Source organism: Phaethon aethereus, assembly GCF_964289735.1.
Source record: "Phaethon aethereus genome assembly, chromosome: 17".
NCBI lineage: Eukaryota > Metazoa > Chordata > Aves > Phaethontiformes > Phaethontidae > Phaethon > Phaethon aethereus.
The window spans coordinates 2,264,976-2,284,804 of NC_138593.1; the positions used below are offsets into that span (position 1 = coordinate 2,264,976).

At 39.1% G+C, this 19,829-nt stretch overlaps 1 protein-coding gene across 3 annotated transcripts in view; it reads left to right on the forward strand.

Annotated features, from left to right (window-relative positions):
- ATXN2 (ataxin 2) overlaps window positions 1-19,829 on the forward strand; it is a gene marked incomplete at its 5' end in the record, with an annotated part of 44,593 nt that overhangs the window by 17,318 nt on the left and 7,446 nt on the right. The window contains 11 exons of one of the 3 annotated variants that reach the window (XM_082007514.1): window positions 2,035-2,217; window positions 3,725-3,913; window positions 4,634-4,741; window positions 5,599-5,669; window positions 6,386-6,693; window positions 7,179-7,242; window positions 7,358-7,510; window positions 8,168-8,228; window positions 10,255-10,439; window positions 11,050-11,182; window positions 15,473-15,526. In XM_082007514.1, the coding sequence (XP_081863640.1) occupies window positions 2,035-2,217; window positions 3,725-3,913; window positions 4,634-4,741; window positions 5,599-5,669; window positions 6,386-6,693; window positions 7,179-7,242; window positions 7,358-7,510; window positions 8,168-8,228; window positions 10,255-10,439; window positions 11,050-11,182; window positions 15,473-15,526 (1,509 nt within the window). Of the gene's footprint in view, window positions 1-2,034; window positions 2,218-3,724; window positions 3,914-4,633; window positions 4,742-5,598; window positions 5,670-6,385; window positions 6,694-7,178; window positions 7,243-7,357; window positions 7,511-8,167; window positions 8,235-10,254; window positions 10,440-11,049; window positions 11,183-15,472; window positions 15,527-19,829 lie in introns of all 3 variants that reach the window. The other 2 variants (XM_082007513.1, XM_082007512.1) reach the window with 2 other exon arrangements.

Here is a 19,829-nt window from a genome sequence, read left to right on the forward strand (position 1 = left end):
TTTAATTACAAAATTGTTTTTCCTCTTCATTACTTAACCTATAATTTGTGTTTAACTTTAGTTTATCAGACTATTTCTATTAACCTTTTTATTTGAAGAACTTTACAAAAACAAAATAAAGCTGTGAAATTTCCCAAGTTGGTATGAAATAAACTCAGCTTTGTAAACGCTGCTCAGTGTCTTAACTTAACCAACAGCAATATGCAGGACCTGATAACTTTAGAAGGCATTTTTAGGAATATAAATTTATATAAAATATTATAATACAGTTGTTCCACAAAAAGCAATTTCAAGTTTAACTAAATAATTGAATTCCCTGTTGCAAAACAACAACAACAATAATAATAAAATGCTGTATTCAGAGAAGTGCACTGTGTAATGGGATAGGATAAGCTGCTTCAAAGGCGAATCTGTAGAAAACTTTAGATCTGTTTGCATTGAGGCAGAACAGTAAGTCCAGCTCCCTGGCAGTCAATAATACGCAGAGAAAGGCTAACCCAGGAGTCTTCGGTAACTGCATGCAGAAGTATTTGAAATAAATGTATTTGTCCTCTGAGGGTACAGCAAGAAAGATGTTTTTAAATTTTTATTTTGTTTTGTTTTGTTTTATTTAAGTGCACTTAAAAAGTAGCCTGCACAACACAGTGTAGCAAGTCTGGAAAAATGCGAAGCGGTTATAGTAACTCACTGGAAACTTGCAGTCTCTGCTGTAGCTGGCTCCTCCGGAGCCACAGGAGAGAGAGCAGTCATTCCCGCTAATTGAATCAGTAACACTGTTCCGCAGCTTGCCTGATAGATGCTCAAGATGGTCCATAACCAGAAAGTGGATGGTAGTAGGCATGGTCTGTATGGCGTGCTCCTGTCAATTCATCAATGTGAGCTTTTTTTATGTAGTGAGATACTGAGAATCCACATGCAAATTTGGTTATTTTTTAGCACTTGCGATTGATTTGTCAGGCATGCAATGAACTGCTGCTTACTGCAACATTTGATTTCTGCTACTAGAAGAGGATTGCTGAAAAGTGTGTATTCTTTAAAATACTTGCCTGTATATAATTTGGATTGAAGTTGACTTTAGGTTCATGGTTAAAATAGAGGCTGACATACAAAGATTTATGTAACCAGAAGAGGTACTTGATGTTTTAGAACCTTGTCTGAAATCAGAAAGCCATTACCTGAACTTGTCTCTATTATTGACCTACATTAAAAATGAAGTGTGATCAGCCAGATTGTCTTCTGTTCATGTACAGTTTTTTCTTTCAAAGTACCAACATTTGATCTTGTAAAGAAAATGTTTGTTAGGATGTAGAAACTGTATTGCTGCTTAGACTTGAGCATAGCTATTCTGTGGCAGCTGTATGAACTGTTCAGAATTACTGTATTCACTTACAACTTTAGCTTCTGGCGTTAAACATGCATGACTTGAACCTTGGGATAACAATAACTTGTTTAGTTGCAATTTTGCTGACTTGTAAATGAATTGTGACCTGCTGCAGGCAATTTAGCCTCTGTACAGAATGCTCTGCTGAAATTCCCCAAGAGCATTGGTCAGCCAGTTGTGACTACTCTGTAAATAAATGCTTGGTATCACCGACCACCTGACAAAAGCAATGGAAATTTTTTTTTTTCTGGAATATGTTTGATAGCCTGGAACTGTGCTTATCCAGAGGGAGCTGGGCCACTAACCTTTTTGGCTTGTCTTGCAGTAAGCAATTTTGAATACTTGGATTAAAATTTTAAATCCAGGACTTGCATACCTGTTTCAATTCTGATAAAGCTTCTAAATATCAATGAATGTGAGCTGCCATAGCAAGGTGATGAGTGTGTTGGTAGTCTGGCTGGACCAATGGCTTGGCCTTTTTAGTCTCATGGATCCCTGGTTCTAGTCGATGTCAGTGTAAATTGCTTGACTGTATTACTGCATTATTGAGAGTTACTAGATTAAATCCAGTTTTAAACACAGATAGTATGTTTGGATACTCCTAGTGATGGACGTTAAGTACTTATTGTGTGGGGTTGTCTTCTTTTTCTCAGGGCCTCCACGGATGTCTCCTAAGGCACAACGGCACCCTCGAGGTCACAGAGTCTCTACTGGTAGGGGTACAATTTCAAGTGGCTTAGAATTTGTATCTCATAATGCACCAGGGGAAGCATCTACTACTGCAGTGGCACGAGGCAGCCCTTCAGGTGGGACGTGGTCATCAGTTGTCAGTGGGGGTAGGTAAAGCTTGGCTTATTGCAGATGGCTTGCCAGGGGTACTTTAGAGTGTGAATGCTAAGCAGAATACTGTGGTTCTAGACAATTCAGGCTCTGAATAAACACTGGTCTGCTAACTTAGCTTGCTTAGATGAAGTGGGAGATGGAGTGTTCCCAGATAGCACAGTAGTTGGTGAGTCGGTCCTTCAAGTGCGATATTGTCTTAACTGCAGCGAGGTTACGTCAGATGCCGTATGAAGAGAAAGGAAGGAAAACTGTGGGAATTAGTTGTTGAAAGAAGTAATTTTCGGGAAGGTTATTGAAGGAGACGAGAAGTTATACACGTCCCGTTGCATCACTGAATTTGGTTAATGGCAGTGTAACTGGGTTGTGGTTTACAAATGAAGGAGGTGTTTGGATAGAGGAAGATTGGTGTTAGAAGATGAAATGATATTCAAGTTAAGTTGGATATGTTTTTAGTTTAAAAACTTCGCAGGTTTTAAGTGGTCATTTTGTGTTTGTGTAGTGGCAGATACAGTCAGTGTCTTTTTTGAAGCAGTTAACATCTTTTTTTAATACTTGACTGCAAATTTAAAGCTCAGTCTTGCGGCACAGGCCCTAATTTTGAGCTTTTGTAGTTGAGGCCATGTTCTAGTGAGTTGTCAGCAGCTGGGCACTTTCTTGAAGGGCAGGTGAGCGACAGTTTGAAGCCTGATACTTTTTAGCAGTGTTAGAATTGTAGAGGAGTGTTATGGGAATGCGTTTTTCAGAAAGAAGGTAGGAATTAGACCCCCCCTAGACTTGTTGCCTTGTGGAAAAGATTTAAACTCTTCTGTTCTGGTATTATCTCTCATTCATCTTCCTTCCCCACCCCACACTTTATGTATTACTAACCTGCAAGTAGAACTGTTAAACGACTGATCTCTCTTTCTCCTCGCTCACTTGAAGTTAATATGTGACATAAAGCAGCTAACTAGCCACAGTGGGATGAGCAGGAGGTACAACTTACCTTTTAAAGAATGTACGACTTTCCTTGCTGCTTTAACACGGGCAAAAACATACATCAAATAATCTTCTTTCAATAGGATATGTTGTTTTTTTTCCAGCTGACAAACCTCCAAAAGAGGACGCTGTAAAATGGATCTGTATTTTCAGCCCTTTTAAAAATGTTTTACATCTGTTTATATGGAGACCTGACCACCTTTTCTGTTCTGCCTGAAACTGTGTTAATGTGAGCTGTTGTAGTTGTACTACTGGGGGGCTGGGGAGCATACTGCAGTTTCATGGTGGGACTAACAGGGCAGTGATATATGTAGGGGACAATCTGCAGAAAAATTGCACCACTTATCTGAAATGCTGCGTTGTAAAGAACTAGGAGATGTACCTGAAAGGTAAACAGGTTTTCAATTACTATATAATATTCCACTAAGTATTTTAAAGCATGTTTTTAGTCATTTTTAAAATAAGCAAACTGCTGAGCAGATGAGGGAACTTATTCTATAACTGCTTTTTCCTGTTTGTTTCTAGTTCCAAGATTATCCCCTAAAACACACAGGCCTAGGTCACCAAGGCAGAGCAGCACTCCCACGGGACCAGCTCTGCCTTCTCCTCAGCCTGGTACTATTCCCACTGAATCTGTTGCCATGCCTGTTCCAGCTGCCTCTCCTACACCTGCCAGCCCTGCATCCAACAGAGCAGTTACCCCTTCCAGCGAAGGTAAGTTAACCCTCACTAGCTTGCAAATGCTCCCTTTCCCTAATCCTTCACAATTAGTATGCCTATACAAGAGCAAGCTGGGAAAACTTATGATGCATTTAATTTTACTGTGTAGTGAGCTCCCCTTTTCTCATGATGCTAGCTTTAAACTAAGGTTGGAGAGAGGCTTTTTCATAAGTCTGTATGCTTGGTTTCTTCTACCCTTTAAGGAGTATGGGCTTATAGGTGTTTGATTTAATTGAGAATTGTTTTTTCCTCAAACTTAGTTCCTGGCCGTATTCTAATTTAAAGAAACATAGGCCACTGGTTTCAAAGAATATTTTGAGCATAGCGAAAGGAAGGGGAGAAAACCCAACATTCAAGAGCACAGTCAAATATCTAAGAACTCTGAAATCTTTGTAGCGTTCTGTATGAAGAACTTGGACTATTGAAAATAATTTGCTCTCGTTTTACAGGTTTTTTTTTAGCCTAGTTAAGGTTCTGTGTATGATGAGAGTGATGTGTTTGACTGGGACTTTTTCATTTGGCTTAAAGACAGTAGGGTGGGGAAGGGCGGAGGATAACCCTCCAGGCTCTAACTAGGTAGCAGAAAATGTGTAATTTAGGGTTTTTCTCTTGTAAGCTAAACATGGTTAAATCTCCCTTCTGTTTCTATCTTGCCATCTCTTTTCGGTACTTTTGAGTTGTGTATGAGAGAATAACTGGCAATTTCTTTTCTAGCTAAAGATACTAGGCTTCAGGATCAGAGGCAAAATTCTGCAACTGGAAACAAGGAGAATATAAAGCCAAGTGAGACTTCTCCTAGTTTTCCTAAACCTGAAAACAAAGGTTTGTATAAAAAGCTTTCATATATACTTGAGTAATGTAGGAATTCCAAGCCCTAAACCTGCTATACTGACTGCTTTAGTTAGCATTTTAAGGAAGACTTGGAGGCAATCTGGCTTGGGTGTTCTATGGCAAAAATTTGGTCATGCAGTTGTGAAGTGGCAGGCCTACAGTTTTAAATGTTGTTCTTGACTCATTGCATCAACACAAAGTATAGAGATGCTCATGTGGATGGTGTGATTTCTTTTTACTCTTTTTTTTTTTTTTTTCTCCTTCCCCCCCCCCCCCCCTTCTCCCCCCCCCCCAGCTGTTTTTTAGCTCTTAGCTCTCTTGGGACTGAATGAGTGTTTCTACTTAGAGCTATGCTTGCAATATTTCTGAGTATCATGGTCAGCATAGTTTTTTATAACTCCTTCCTGTTATGCCTTTAACTTGGCTTTCTCTGCAGCATTGCTTATTCATTCAGTTCTCAAAATAATCTTTCCATGTTGTTGAATTTGATCAACGCTTCACCTTTAATTGCTGTGTCTTGAAACGTTGGCATGTTATGTTTTGAGAGTTTTATTAGATGCTTCTTTGTGTTCAGCTGAGTTCTGCAGTCCCTACACCTCAGGGCTTCTGTCTTGGTCTGATGAGTTAGAACTATAGATACATCAGTTATGTAATGCCATGGTTTCACAGAGTCTTTTTCTGTGCTCATACATGTAGTTGGAATTATACCAAATTACAGATAAAATGATACCGCTGTATTTCATTTTTAGAGATGTAAACATTACCTTTTTGCAAATTTAGAAATGTAAGGATTGTATATAAAACTTGTATTAGAAATGCTTGGACTATGTTGGTCTTCTGTTTGGCAGGTGTATCTCCAATTGTTTCAGAACATAGAAAACAGATTGATGATTTAAAGAAATTTAAGAATGACTTTAGGGTAAGTTTCTCTGTATGTTAACTTAATGGTATCATAGTTCTATAATAATCTATAATAATCATTATAATAATCCAGATTATTATAATGAATTTAATACATTGCATATGTTAACAGGTTCTTACTACTTGTGCTTAATTTATTAAAATATCTATAAGAATTCTTGCTAAATATTATAAAATCAATGCTGACTCTTGCTAGTACAATTGCCTAATACGTGTAAATGTGCATATTGACTGTACACTGAAAGTAGTACTTGAAACCTGTTTGATCATTAGGCACATATAATTATTACATTTATGCTCCATGTGGAAGAGCTGCTTCAAAGTTAAATAAAGGGGTTTGCTGATGAAAATTAAAGAATTCGTATTGCTTATTTCCTGCTTATAATGGTTTATTATTTTCAAGTGTTACTGTTAAATCACACAGGGGGATGAGTCCAGAGGGCTGTCTTCAGCTTTCCTGTCACTTCCTAATCAATGTATAGGTCACCTGAGTCACTGAATAGCTTCTTTCACGGTGTAGGCTTTTAAAACATTGCCAGTGTTCATAGATTTCTTTCCCAGTACAAATGGAAATGTATGTTTCAAAAGGCCATTTCCAGATGACTGAGGCCTACGGGACTGTATTTTACTCTGTGTATGTGATAGCATTAGACTGTCTCTCCCTAGTTCTGTATATCAGTTTACTGAATGTATTTCTTGTTTGGTTTTTTTCAGTTACAGTCGAGTTCCTCTTCAGATGCAGTGGATCAGCTGCTAAACAAAACCCGAGAAGGTGAAAAATCAAGAGATGTAGTTAAAGAAAAGACAGAATCAGCCCCTAAAGAATCTATCATAGAAACTGGCAGTAATACTAACTCTAACGGTGGCAGTAGCAAACCTAATAGTCCAAGTATTTCTCCTTCAATAAGTAATAGTTCTGAGCAAAAGCGAGGGCCTGAGGTAACTTCACAAGGTGTACAGACATCTGGGCCTGGAAGTAAACAAGATAAAGAGGATAAAGAGGAGAAGAAAGATACTTCTGAGTGAGTAATTATGCCTTTTAGAATAAGCACATCTGTTATTAGCCTTTAGCCATTTGTAGAAGAAGCTGTTGTGAATGTGTAATATCTTACTGTTTATATGGCCAATATAAGTACTCTCTGTCATTTAGAGAAAACAGCAGGTGAAGTGACTGTACTGAAAGTCATCTCACAGGTCAGTGGCAGAGCTGCATATAGAACTCCAGTCCTGTTGATGCCTAATTCATATCTAAATGCTTATTTAAATGTTTTCTGGTTTATGTGAGCTGTAGTATCAACAGCAGGAAAACTTTTAGGGATAAGTATAGTAAGAGGACTGTCAGTAAGAGTGGCTTTTTGCATGCCATATGTTGTTTGAGTTCTCAAAAATCTGATTCAGATGGAAGTAAGGTATTTTGTTTCTTTAAAGTTTTAATTGTTCGGCAGTTCTGCAGATATGCTTGTAAAAGAATAACACTGAAATAATTTTGTTTGTTCTTTATGTTTAGGCAAGTTAGAAAATCAACACTTAATCCTAATGCAAAAGAGTTCAACCCTCGATCTTTTGCTCAAGTAAGTTATTTGATACTGTTTAACATTGCCTTTGAGTAGATCTTTATAAGCAAACCCTTTACTTGGAGGATAATCAAGCTAATCTTGCATATGCATTGCTGAACTCTGTTTGTAGCCGAAACCTTCTACTACACCAACCTCTCCTCGTCCGCAAGCTCAACCTAGCCCCTCCATGGTGGGTCATCAGCAGCCAACTCCAGTGTACACTCAGCCTGTTTGTTTTGCACCAAATATGATGTACCCAGTTCCAGTGAGTCCAGGCGTGCAGGTAAAGTGCAGCATGTGCTGCAGAGTTGTTAACACTTTTCAGACGATTGTCAGCAAGTTGAGGAGACTTAGGAGATCCAAGTTAAAACAGTGAAATGATACAGCTTGTATTACTCTTGTAAATATGGGCACAGTTACATTGTTGTTAAGTTTTAGCTATGTAAATACTGACTTTTCCCAGTGGTCTCTCAATCTAGATGTTCTAATAGTCTCAAACACTTGTAAATTCCAGCAGCTCTTACTCAAGTTATTGTTTATATATGCAGACTTCCTCCACAGTCCTCCAAACATAGTCTCACTCTCTTTAAGTTTTAAGCAACTGTTTCTTCATCCTTAGCTTCCAGCTGTGTCCCACTAGTTTCTGGTCATTGTAGGGATTACTAGGATTTTCAAATCTAACTCTGTTAGAAAGCTGTCTGATTTAGTACATTGCTTGAAGTAGCATTACTTGACTGGTTGTTGCAAACCATATGGTCTTAGTTGTTTGCACATGCAGGCTTAATGAGAGTGATTCAAGAGAGTATCATAGGTTAGGCAGAGTTCACCAAACCACGTAACATAACAGAGTAAAACACATCAAAGCTGAGTGGGGCCCCCTCCCCTACACACTCACTTTTTAAAGGAATATCATTAACTTCAACTCGTCCTTCTGTTTCAGCCTTTGTATCCTATTCCCATGACGCCCATGCCAGTGAACCAAGCCAAGACATATAGAGCAGGTAAAGGTGAGAATAATACTGCCTGTTTGGTTCTTAGTCTGCATGCAGCATGAATAAATTACAAATGTTTGTGCATTTTTTAATCCATGTTAATTTGTTTTCGATTGATATTTTAAATGCTATTTTTAATAACGGGAAGTAAGTGGAAATACTGATGCATTTCTAGATAAACTAATTCAGCCAAAATATGATAAGTTTGAGTAACGGGGAGTTGCCTGGTTTGCAATCTGATTTGACAAACAGAAAAATGTCTCTGTTACTTGGAACATTAGGGTAAGCTGGTTGTCTCCTATATTTCATGTTACGAGTTTGTTTAAAGGGAACTTTCTGCACTGTTTTTCTGCGCTTGTTTACTGCAGGGCCCTGAATGGTGCCTTAACTAGAGGGGGGCCGGTTTGTTAACAAGCAAAATCACTATTTCTTCAGAGAGAGTGTGCTATGCTACTCTTCTGGAAAGAACTTACTGCTAGTTCCAGTTTGTTCTTTTGCATTCCTTCTGCAACAGTAACTGAACAGCTGGACTAACAATACCATGTTTTTAACAAGTGGCACCTGTGGCTATGGAGACGAGAACATGTGTGGTGAGATGCACTCTCTTCTGTGCAGTGCAGCAAAGGAGCAGAAAAATGATGGTCTTGTTTTTATAGTCATGTTTCAGATAATGCTCTAATTCTACACAGTGCGGGCTTTCTCGCAGTTTTATACAGTGGTTCATGATGGTAGGTTCCAGTGCTGCAGCTCCAGTCACTGGAGGAGGAAATTGTTTAAAAGAGCAGTTCTACTGTTTAGAAATAAACAAGTAGCCTTTATCAATGTAGGGAAGACAAAAACCTGCAATGTATTTCTGTTTTAAAATAGACTAACTTTACTGTGGCCTGACCCATGAAACCTTTTGGTTGTTAAACGTGCATTGTTTTAATCAGAAATATATTGCTGTGTACGCGTTTGCTGTGTGAGGCCAGTCTCCTATTTGGATTTCCATTTTTAAGTTTCATTATTTTCTGCATATCCATTCTGTGTGCAACATAGTCCTGAAGGAGCTGCGTGGGTTAAAGTTCAGTGCCTTTACGCTGTTCAAGTTGCGTCCTGTATTTACTTTTTTTCTGTTGTTGATTTGCAGTGTTAAATACAATCATCATTGAGTGAGTTTACTGACATGTTCAACATTTCCCTCCTTTCCTCTCTCTAAGGGGTCTGTCTACATTGCACACTGCAGTGGAGTTTACAGGTGCTCGAGTTAGCATAGCTATTAGTCGCAGTCTCACTGCAGCAAGCTGGAGCTCACCTTGAACTCTCATGCCCTGTTGCTTAGTAGGCTGAATTAGTTTGTTCCGAGTGCCTTGCTGCCGTGGTTCGGTTGGTTGTCTTACCAGGATAGCTCAGGTAGTCCCACACTACAGTGCTCTGCTCTCTTAATCTTTCTTCCCTCTAATCATTCCTACTCCTCTTCTTCTTATAGGTTGACTTGTCCCCTTCAGTGTTGAGTGTGACCTAAAAGTTGCTTCCTGCTACCCTGAGGGGTAGCACAGAGCTTAAAAGATGTGAATACCTCAGATTGCGGCTGCATGGAGACCTTTATTCTGCTCTCCTCAGCCATAAGCACAAGTAATTTTAACAGACTCAGCTTTCCAGTTGATGGAACAGTTGCAGTTCCCATAGAGGGTGAATTAAGCCTTTTGAAGGGGACAGGATCAAATTTGATTAATGTAGGTATCCTGATCTAACCTTTCTCTTCGGTTACTGATTCCTGTCAGTCTTTCTCTCCCTCCACCTTCCTTCCTCCACAAAAAAAGCAGGCCTGGGTTTGTGGCCATATACATGGCTCAAAGGCAGTGATGAAAATCAGATGTTTCTTGGAGGAACTCCATTTCATGCTGTTCCTTTTTGATAGAGCTCTAATGTGAGGTTAAAGGTGAGGGGTGAGGATGTGCCACTTGGTCACAGTGACTCTGTAATGTAAGACCTTTCAGGAAGATTGTCATTCTTGGTTCCGTGTTTCTAATGTGGGGCACTCTTTGCTTTCTAGTACCAAATATGCCACAGCAACGGCAAGACCAACATCATCAGAGCACCATGATGCATCCTGCCTCAGCAGCAGGCCCTCCAATTGTAGCTACACCACCTGCTTATTCAACACAATATGTTGCATATAGTCCCCAACAGTTTCCTAATCAGCCTCTTGTGCAGCATGTGCCACACTACCAATCTCAGGTAAGACTCCTTTTAGCGTATGTAGTCCGTCCAGGCAAAAATAATTAAGTCACTCAGTCCTAAATACCCTGTTGTCTCCAGTCACAAGAAGTCACTCTGAACAGTTTCTGTGTTCTGGAGCATACGTGGTGGTATTGTAATGTGCTTCAAAGCCTGTAACAGATTTTAAGGTCAGTTTAGAAGCTGGCGTTTACTGTTGATACTACCTTTTTAGCTCTCTGAAGAATTCTTTGCAGGTCATGGCCAGGACGTCTCCTAGTTATGTGTTCTAAAAATAAACTATTCGGTGTACTCCTCTTCAAAGTCTTTTAAATACACATATGTAATTGGATAAATAGGTAATTACATACATAAGCTTACTACATTATTAGAGTGGCAAAAATTAGATATGCCAGTGTTTTTTTGTCAGTTTCTAGCCCACTGCAGAAAATGTCCCTAAATTTTTAGAAACAATTGGGGTGATTGTGATAGTATGAAATCTTTAGTTTGATCTGCATTTTAGTAAGGCCAAGCTATTGCTGTTTCTAAATACATAATTATTGTTTAGATGAGACTAGTTTCTTTGTAATGGTCCTCCAATTAACTGTTTTCTTATTTCTGTTGAATGCAGCATCCTCATGTTTATAGCCCTGTAATACAGGGCAACGCTAGAATGATGGCACCACCAACACACGCACAGCCTGGTTTAGTATCTTCTTCTGCAACACAGTATGGTGCGCATGAACAGACGCATGCTATGTATGGTAGGAAACGTTTTGTGTTATATGTAACTTTTTAAGTTCTTATGTTGTGCAGGGATGTATTTAATCTCAAGCTTCAAACATGGGTATCGTTCAGATTACACCAGTAAATGTGGTTTATATTTCATAAGATGATGAGCAGAGCATTGAAAACTGAGCCACCTGGTTAAAATGAAAACTCAAGTATGCTGATTTCAGTAGGATGCCAGTGACCAAGATGAAATTTCAACCTGGGAGCTGCTAAAGAATATCTGCTGAAAGAAGTTTGTTCAAGTTCTTTTGATGCTCTTGACACAACATCCCTTGATTGTTTCTTGATTATAATTAGGACTTGTTTTATTGCAAGGCTATGACCTCAGTTTCAAAACGTGACTTTAGTTCTGACAACTAGTGAAATGCTGTCATTATGATACTACTAGCATTATTAACAGTATGAACACTGCTGTTTAAGGAAAATAAAACATGTGTTGCTTACCTTTCTTTTTTGGTAAGTCAAGAATAAGTATATGAAACAGCTCATGTATTGCTCTGACTTTGACAATTAGTCTCCAGCATTATCAGACGGGCATACTTCACTTACAGTGAAGTGCTGACAATGTGGGTTACCTTGTTACAAAGTAAAATGTGAAAGAACTTCTAAAGCGTTATAAATGTATGATAAATCAATGCCCAATTCGGAGGAAAAAACCTCACTGCAAAACATGCTATTGAAAGAGGTAGAATCAAGGTTGCAAGAAGACTTGGAAATTGTCATAAAATGTCAAAACAGCAGATGGTCTCTTGAAAACGTGGCATTTCAATACTTGTTATAGCATCTGAGGAAGACTTTTATTGGGTCACCTATATTATTGACTTAGATTCTAATAAAAGATTTTCTGTACCTTTAGACATCTTTGTATGCTTTCCGGTGCTTAGTTTTACACTGCTACTTAATGGAAGTCTATGATGTGTCATGAAAACTTATAAGGCTACGAGTCTGAAGTTTAGTGTGAAATTAATTCTGATTTTAAAAAGTCTGTGTCTTACCCATCTGAAAACATCCTGTCAGATCTCTGCAGTGGTATGGTAACATAGCTAAGAAACAAAAATACTAGAAACATTTTTTGACACTTGGAGGAAGAACATTTCAGCTCATTTGTGCGCAAGCTGAAATGGAAGTTACTTGTAGAGATTAAGTCTTTCTCTCACAGGTCCTTGCTAATTGTATTACTTTGATCTTTTCAACTCTTGTGCTTGAGGTGTCCATGTAAACAGATCTTCTGTTTGCTTTTTCATTAGATTAAATAGAATTCCGATAAAGTGAATGATCAAAGGCTTTCAGACCTTTATTGGTGAAAACTCTGCCCTCAAATCCTAATTAAAATAAAACCAAACATGGGATAATCTGAAATTTGATTGAGAATGGTTGCATGTGACTTCCTAGCAATTTCCCATTTGTGCACCATGCTTATCTTCTGTAACCAGTGGGTTCTACGGCATTGAAGTACAAGCCCATTCCCTTGGTTGGCGTTGATCAGATGTCTGTATAGTTTTTTCACTGATATTCTAACTTAGAACTGTTAGATCTCACTTTGTGCTGGTTTTGCAGCTTGTCTGTTGTAGGTATGTGACTACCTACCAGTGCAGACAACTAAGTTGGGTCAAACTTGAGAATTCTTTGGTATTTCCTGACATGTAATTAAATACTACTTTTCTAAGAGCACCTAATTTAACAGAAATTGCATGTCCTCCTGTATTCTTTCAAGTAGCTACTTGGTGACTCTTCTAAACATTTCCACCTTCCGAGTAAATGATCAAGTGCTTGAAATTCTTGTTACTGAAACCATTCAACCCAGCTGGATCATGAACTCCATGAGACACTTTAAGAGTATGTTCTTGCCATGTGCAGATGTGTTTATTGCCTAGTGAACATGAATTGCCTCAAATGTACCCTTAACCTGCAAAGTTTACAGTTAGCTACACGTGAAATGAATTCTGATGTAGTGCAGCACTGTCTCAATTCAGATTTTTGCAAGTCTTCCATGTGCTGAGTACTCGAAGGCCTTGCCTAGATGGATTGTGGTTCCTCAGAATGTGTCCATCTGTAACGTAGTAACTTCAGCTTCCATTTATTGATATGGGAACGCCTGAGAAAAATGTAGAAATGCCTAAGGTGACAAATACATGCTGCTTATGGAGTACATTGCTAAAGAACAACATGCTGGAATCGTTCATATCTAACTGGGTGACTACAACAAAGTATCAATAACTTATGTTCTGTATTTTGGGAATCTTTAGTTTACCCACAGTATCTTTGAACTAAATATACTAATGCACGTTGATTCTGGTCCTCTTTTAAAACTAATTTGAAAGTACAGAATAATGACTTCCTGAGAAACAACAACCACTGCTGCTTTTGATTTCTGGAGCACTTGCTCAAACAAGTTTCTTTTGGCTCTTTAAAATTGCTATCTGATTTTTTTTTTAATTTATTTTTCCCCCTATTCATCTCAGGATGCAGTGGGCTATACTGCCCTTTTATCCTTCAAGGTACTAGTGCTTTCTTTGAGATAATTCTTGCAAAATTCACTAATTTTTTTCCTATGTACGTGGTAGAAAGAAGATGTCTGCAAGGACAACTGCACTGAGACATGGGGGTTGGGGGGCACTGCTTATGAAGTATTCCTAAGGTGTGAAATGTTTTCTGGTGAGATCTGAAACTCCATCTTCACTAATGGTTTGGAACAAGTTGAAAGTCATGCGGCAAGTAGTAACTGCCTGCCAGTGAAGAAAAATGCCTGTTGATCCATTAAGCCAACTATCCTCACTGCCAAAAGTTTGGGGTTTGTTTTCCTTCCTGTCTCCTGAAGAGATAGCTGAATCCAAAATACATACAGTGACCTACACTTGTTGATAAGCACTCTTCCATTTTAAAGAGAAGTATTTTTGTCTGTTGCTGTTTAATGGGATATTTCTGCACTTCTGGGATTTCCTTGCCAGTTGTTAACAGTGTCCTGCTTCTGTTTCACAACCCGCTGTTGACAAGAGCTCAAGAGAAGCAGAGCAGCTGAGCTGCATGGTCACCAGTAGACCCATCTAAACATATGACGGAGGAGTGTTTAAATCATTGGGTTTTTCCCTCAAAACACAATTGGGAAGGACAATGTTCAAGCAACTATCTTTCTTCCCGTCTACCAGCCAGACGATAAAAACGTCTATTACACCCTTCAGCTTGTAACTTCTGGAGATGTGAGCCACTTAGATGTCCTTATCGAGGAAAGTTTGAAATGCAGGCACTGCTGCAGCAGAGCAGTACACGCACCTTTAACTGCCACGTGCACGTACCTGAACGCGGAGTTGTCGCTCTCACCCTGCTGAACCGCACGTTGGTTTTAGAACACACCATCTGTCTCAGAAGTGTTGGCTCTGTGTGATCTACCAATATCATTGGGCTGGTAGAGTTTGCTCGTCATGGTTTGCAGTTTGATTGCGTCGGTCTGTGTCGCACAAAGACCTAAACTTGTCTTGTGCTGTTAGTAGAAAATTTGGTTATCAAAGTAGAGAGTGGTTATATTCATTCCGGTGACAATGAACTTGTGTTAGTTTTACCATGTAGCTGAATTGCTTGTGTTTTCAGATAACTGGAGTCCTCCAAAAAGCTTTACTTTTGTGTTTAAAAACAAACTTGTGTAAAACCAGACCTTGGTTTTATACAGATGCATTTCCTGTTTTTTGTGCTCTCATTCCTGTACCCATTCTCCCTTCCCTTTTCCCCTTCTGCATATGTTTTACTGGTCTGGTGTTGTCTCTAACTTTATCTGGTTTCTGTCTCAGCAGTAGAGTAAATTCTATTACCCTGATAGTACAATGGTGGATATAATGTAAACTTCAGAGGATTCTCCAGGGACTAAGAGTGAACCAGTCACCAAAGGTGTCTTGGAACTGTTAAGAATGGCAGTGATATAGCTGAAAAAGCAAGGGGCCAATGTCTGTTTTAATGTAATTACGTTTTAACCTTCTTATTACAGTGGACTGTAATAGACCATTAATTGACATAAAGTTTATTTTTGTGTTAATTAAGAACTGAAGACCTCAGTGTCACAGTTTAGAAGGAAGGCTTACCTGAGACTTGTGTTGTTTCATCTCCACTCATTTGTAAAACTAAATATCCAGCTCTAATAGCACCTAAGTAAATAAAAATATCTGCATGGTTCTACAATCTTAAAAAAAAAAAAAATTATGCTGACCTTTCCAGAAGACGGGAAGTATGCACGTGGCAAGAGGCTAATTTACCTTTCTATTTCCCAAATTCAGCATGTCCCAAAATACCATACAGCAAGGAGACAGGCCCTTCTTTCTACTTTGCCAGTGAGTTGGGTTTTTTGTACTAATTTTGATTGTACAGAAAAGCACTTTCTAAAGAACAGATGTTAAAGGAATGGGACGTGTTGAGGGAACAAGTTTCCTTGCACCAAACCAGTATGTGGAAAACGCAGGAAGGTTCCTTTCCATGGACAAGGGGATGAAGCTGTTGAACTGATTTATATGACCACAGGAAGCTGATTTGTCAATCTTTTAAAATGTATTTTGCATGCCGAATAATCTCTAACTTTACTACCCAGTCTTTTCATCTGCAACCAGGAGCGCTGCATGTGGATAGCCTCTGCTTAAAACCTAGGTGAACTGCTTCACTCCCTTTCTTTCATGGCCCAAATGGGATTTTAAAACTTGGCTTCCTAAAAGAAGTATCTTGTGCCTCATCTCTTTAAAAAGCTGTGGCTCAAGTTCTGGGGAAGGAAATCACTTGAGTCGCAGCTGCGGTGAAGGGAGCTTTCTGTAGAGTCACTTCGGTGTCACTGAAGGAGTGCAGTTGTTATAAAGGGAGTGGCTAGATGGGGGCTTCTTGCTGGTGTATAGCATCGGATGCTTCCTCCTTGGCAGACGAACATTACCAGTTGCGTTACCTTGCTCTGGTGCTCCTGCGTGGTGTTGCCCAAGCTGGTGACCTACATCAGCGTAGGCGATGGAAGAGGGACTGATGTTCTCCGTAATCTCAGTACACAACAGCTGATACAGACTTCAGTTGCGCATGTGTACAGGGAAAGGCGGGTAACTTAAAAATACTGCCTTGTATGTTGGTGTTCACAGCACTTTGAGGAAGCTGCTTTTGGGGGGAAGTGGGGTGGCTGCAGAATAAGCTGTAGTTGTCACCTAAGACGTGGGAAAGGAGGACTGCAGTTTCAAGGTATTGTCAGACATGCTTGTGTCCTGCAGTGAGACTTGTTGCTGTGTCTTGTCTGCAAGTCTATGCAGCCTATGCCAGGCACTCCTCTGGGGTTTTTTGAGTTAGCTCATACAAGAGGGATGTGAGAAATACCACTTGTTCTCCAAAAATCTCTTTTGGAACAGACTTCCTGTGTGTTTCTTATACAGAAATGGTTCTGCGTGAACTAGTGTTGTAGGATGCTGACCTGTCCTGTTTTCATGCGTCTTGGTTTGGTGCACTGAAATAACTTTAATAAGCTCGTTCCTTTCTTGGATAATTGTTTAAGTGAAGTCCACTCTACCTGTGTAAAATGACTTCTTTAAATGTTTGTATTATGAAAGAAACATTTGCTATTTCTTTGCTTCCTACCATTCAGGTCTTTTAAATGTAGTTATCCTCACCATCTTACTGGGTCTGGCAATAGTTTTGAAGTTTGTTCACTGGTCAGTTCTTGAAAATAGGCTCTTCAGTGCATCTTTGAACGATGACCAACGATGACCACCATTGGCAGCATTGAAATTCCTACTAGGGAAAATATGAAAGGACATTATATGTTTTTTGCATATACCCTTGTAGCTGGGAGTTCTGCTTGACTTCTGCTCTGACCTCTTGATTTCAGCTCCTTCTGTGGGTTTGATAGCTGACTACAACTTGTTTGCTTCTCAGAAAAGTGGGTTGCACTTTAGAGTTGAATTCGGTAATTCAATCCATGTGATATTTTTGCTCACTTCATTACTGAATCACTTACCTTTAATGTATCCCTGCAAGATGAGTGCAGTTAAATATTTCATGTTAGGAAACAACTTGATCAAAAAGGTGTGAAAGTGAAGCAGGTTAGCCCAGGGAGTATTTCTGGGGGAGAGGAATTTAAGGCATAAAGGGTGAGAAAAAACTGTGGAATGAGCTGAAGTTACTTACAGCAAGGAGGTAGGCAGAGCTGTTTTGTCCTTTCCTAGAGCTTTCTCAGCACTTTCTTGGATACTAGATGGCCATTTGGAAAATTTCCAAAGTACTGACAATGGGGGAAAATGTTGGATAATTGGCAAATTTTTTTAGTTTTATTTGTTTCCCATCTCCTGTCTTACCTTGTTTGCTGTTTGATACGTGTAGTGAGCTGTTTTGATGAACAAGCAAAAATTCTTGAAAAAAGTCACAGTGAAAGTGCTTTAGTTACGGCAAAGCAGGTGAATTTCTCATTACTCTTTTGCAAGACTTCTTTCCCAGGCTTGCTGGTCTCATACATTTCATTGGTCTGTCGGGAACTATTAATTGCACTGGCTAAGCATGGAAAACCTTTTACATTTCTAGAGTTGAAGTTCGAACTAACACAGATTGGAGTACGTATTTCAGACTTGCTGCCACTAGTCCCGAACTGTTCTTGATTTCTATGCAGTATCTGTACAGGATTTAGATAAATGTCCATGTAATCTTTTTTTTTTTTTTTTTTGAAAGACACTTTTAATATTACTATTAAAACATAATTTGCAGCAGCATCTGAACTAGTTTTAACCAAACTTGTAGAGATTTGTTAAAGACAAAATGGGGGATAGGAGAAGCTAGGCAAATAAAAATTCATCAGTGTAAAAAATTTGGTACTTAAATGCAAAGCTATGGATAAAAAATATTAGAAGGTTATGGAAGAGCTGCTACTATGACAAAAAACTGATCCTCCCCCTCCTTCTGTATCTATTCTTTAGGGTACTATTCCTTGGTTTAACTGGTTTCTTAAGAGAGAATTTCTTCATTGTGAAGTTTTATTGCATGTCTCTGCTTCAGAATAACTTAGTTTATTATTCTCTCGGCTATAAAGAAATTAAAGATGAATTGTACAAATGGTTTAAGGGAGTACCACATTATTTTGGGGGCTCTTAACAAGTAGTGTGGCAGGATGTGGGAAGCCTTGAACATCTCACAACTCTGAATTAATTTTCAGACACATTTTAAAACTTCTTGAATGGAGTTGAAGTTAATTTTTAGTCAGGTGTGCCAGCTTTGTGGCTGAGGCAGTGGAATGAGAGCTGAGGAAGATTTCTGTTAGTATGTCCTCTGGCAAACAAGTCAGTCCCTCTGTGCATTTATTTCTATTACTTTGACAGAGATAATAACTTCTGGCCTTCTTCAGAGTGTTGTATAATAATGAGGTTGAGAAATTCTCCTGCTGTAGGAAAGCATAAACTTTATAGTGTACAAACGATCGATGTTCCCATTGATAATTTTTGTGTAGTCCTTGTACAAAGGAGCAATGGCTGAAAGTGAAATAGAAGCATGGTTGAGATGCTGCTGCAAAATAAATTTTAGTAGTGATACAAAAAAAAAGACTTCTCTTGCATTTGAAAGGGTAGCAGAGTGCTATGGCAGACGGTACTGGTAGTTTTGCCAGTGTGCATAGAAAATATCCAGGTGTTTTCAAAACCCCTCTCAATCAGAAATGCTCGTAGTGTATGAGTATGCTTGTACACTTGTGCTCAAGTACGCTTACATGCTCATGCATAAGTGTGTTAAGATGAACTCAAACTGCAAGAATTTATGGTTACAAACGTATATGAAGTTCATCTCCATTAATAGCCTGAAACTGTAGTGCACATCACTGTTAGACCATTTGCTCAGTGAAGATTCAATAGAGCCTTCAAGACAGCAGGATGGGATTAAGTTAAATGTGGTAGGCAGTTATTTTATAAAGGAGAGACCTTCATAGTGGCCTGCAGAGGGGAGAAAAACCTCAATTAGGCAAAAAGATACTGTCTGTATTCTAGTGAGTTTGAATATTTTAGAAAGAGTATTTGTAACTTTTATAGCAAACCAAACTGGAGGAAAACAAGTACTTGCACAGGGTAGTAGCGTGTCAGGGCTGGTTAACAGCACAGTGGGGTTGCTGTCCTTTTGAGACTTGCCTTTGCTGGATAGTATTGTGCTTTCAGATCCAGCTACATTTTTGTCCATTTTCTCCACCCATCTAGTCTTTCATCCTTTATATACACTCGGGCAGTTCTGTATCTTCATGAACTTACGAGTCCAGCACAGTGAAACTCCTCAGAAGCTGCAGCAAACAGTTACTTGCAAAAGTGAGGTAACACACCTCACTAGCCGTGAATACACGGGCAGGTGGCTGCAGCATAACAGTTGCACCCCAAGTTTCTCCCTGTGCCCTGCTTTTCAGGTTTGTTCACTAGGGCAGGAAAACACCACCAGAAAACCCATTGCTGTTAAAGGTATGGTGCAGACAGGCACTCAACTGGCCGTCAAGTTCTCATGTAATACAAACCCCATTAAAAAAAACCTGTAACCCAATAGATAGTAAGCAGTAATTAACATTGTCAGAATGACAAAGAAGTACCAGAACAAATAAGGAACAGTTGCAGGGAACAGATTCAGAAGCAGGTTAATAGTTTGCTTTGACTGTTTGTC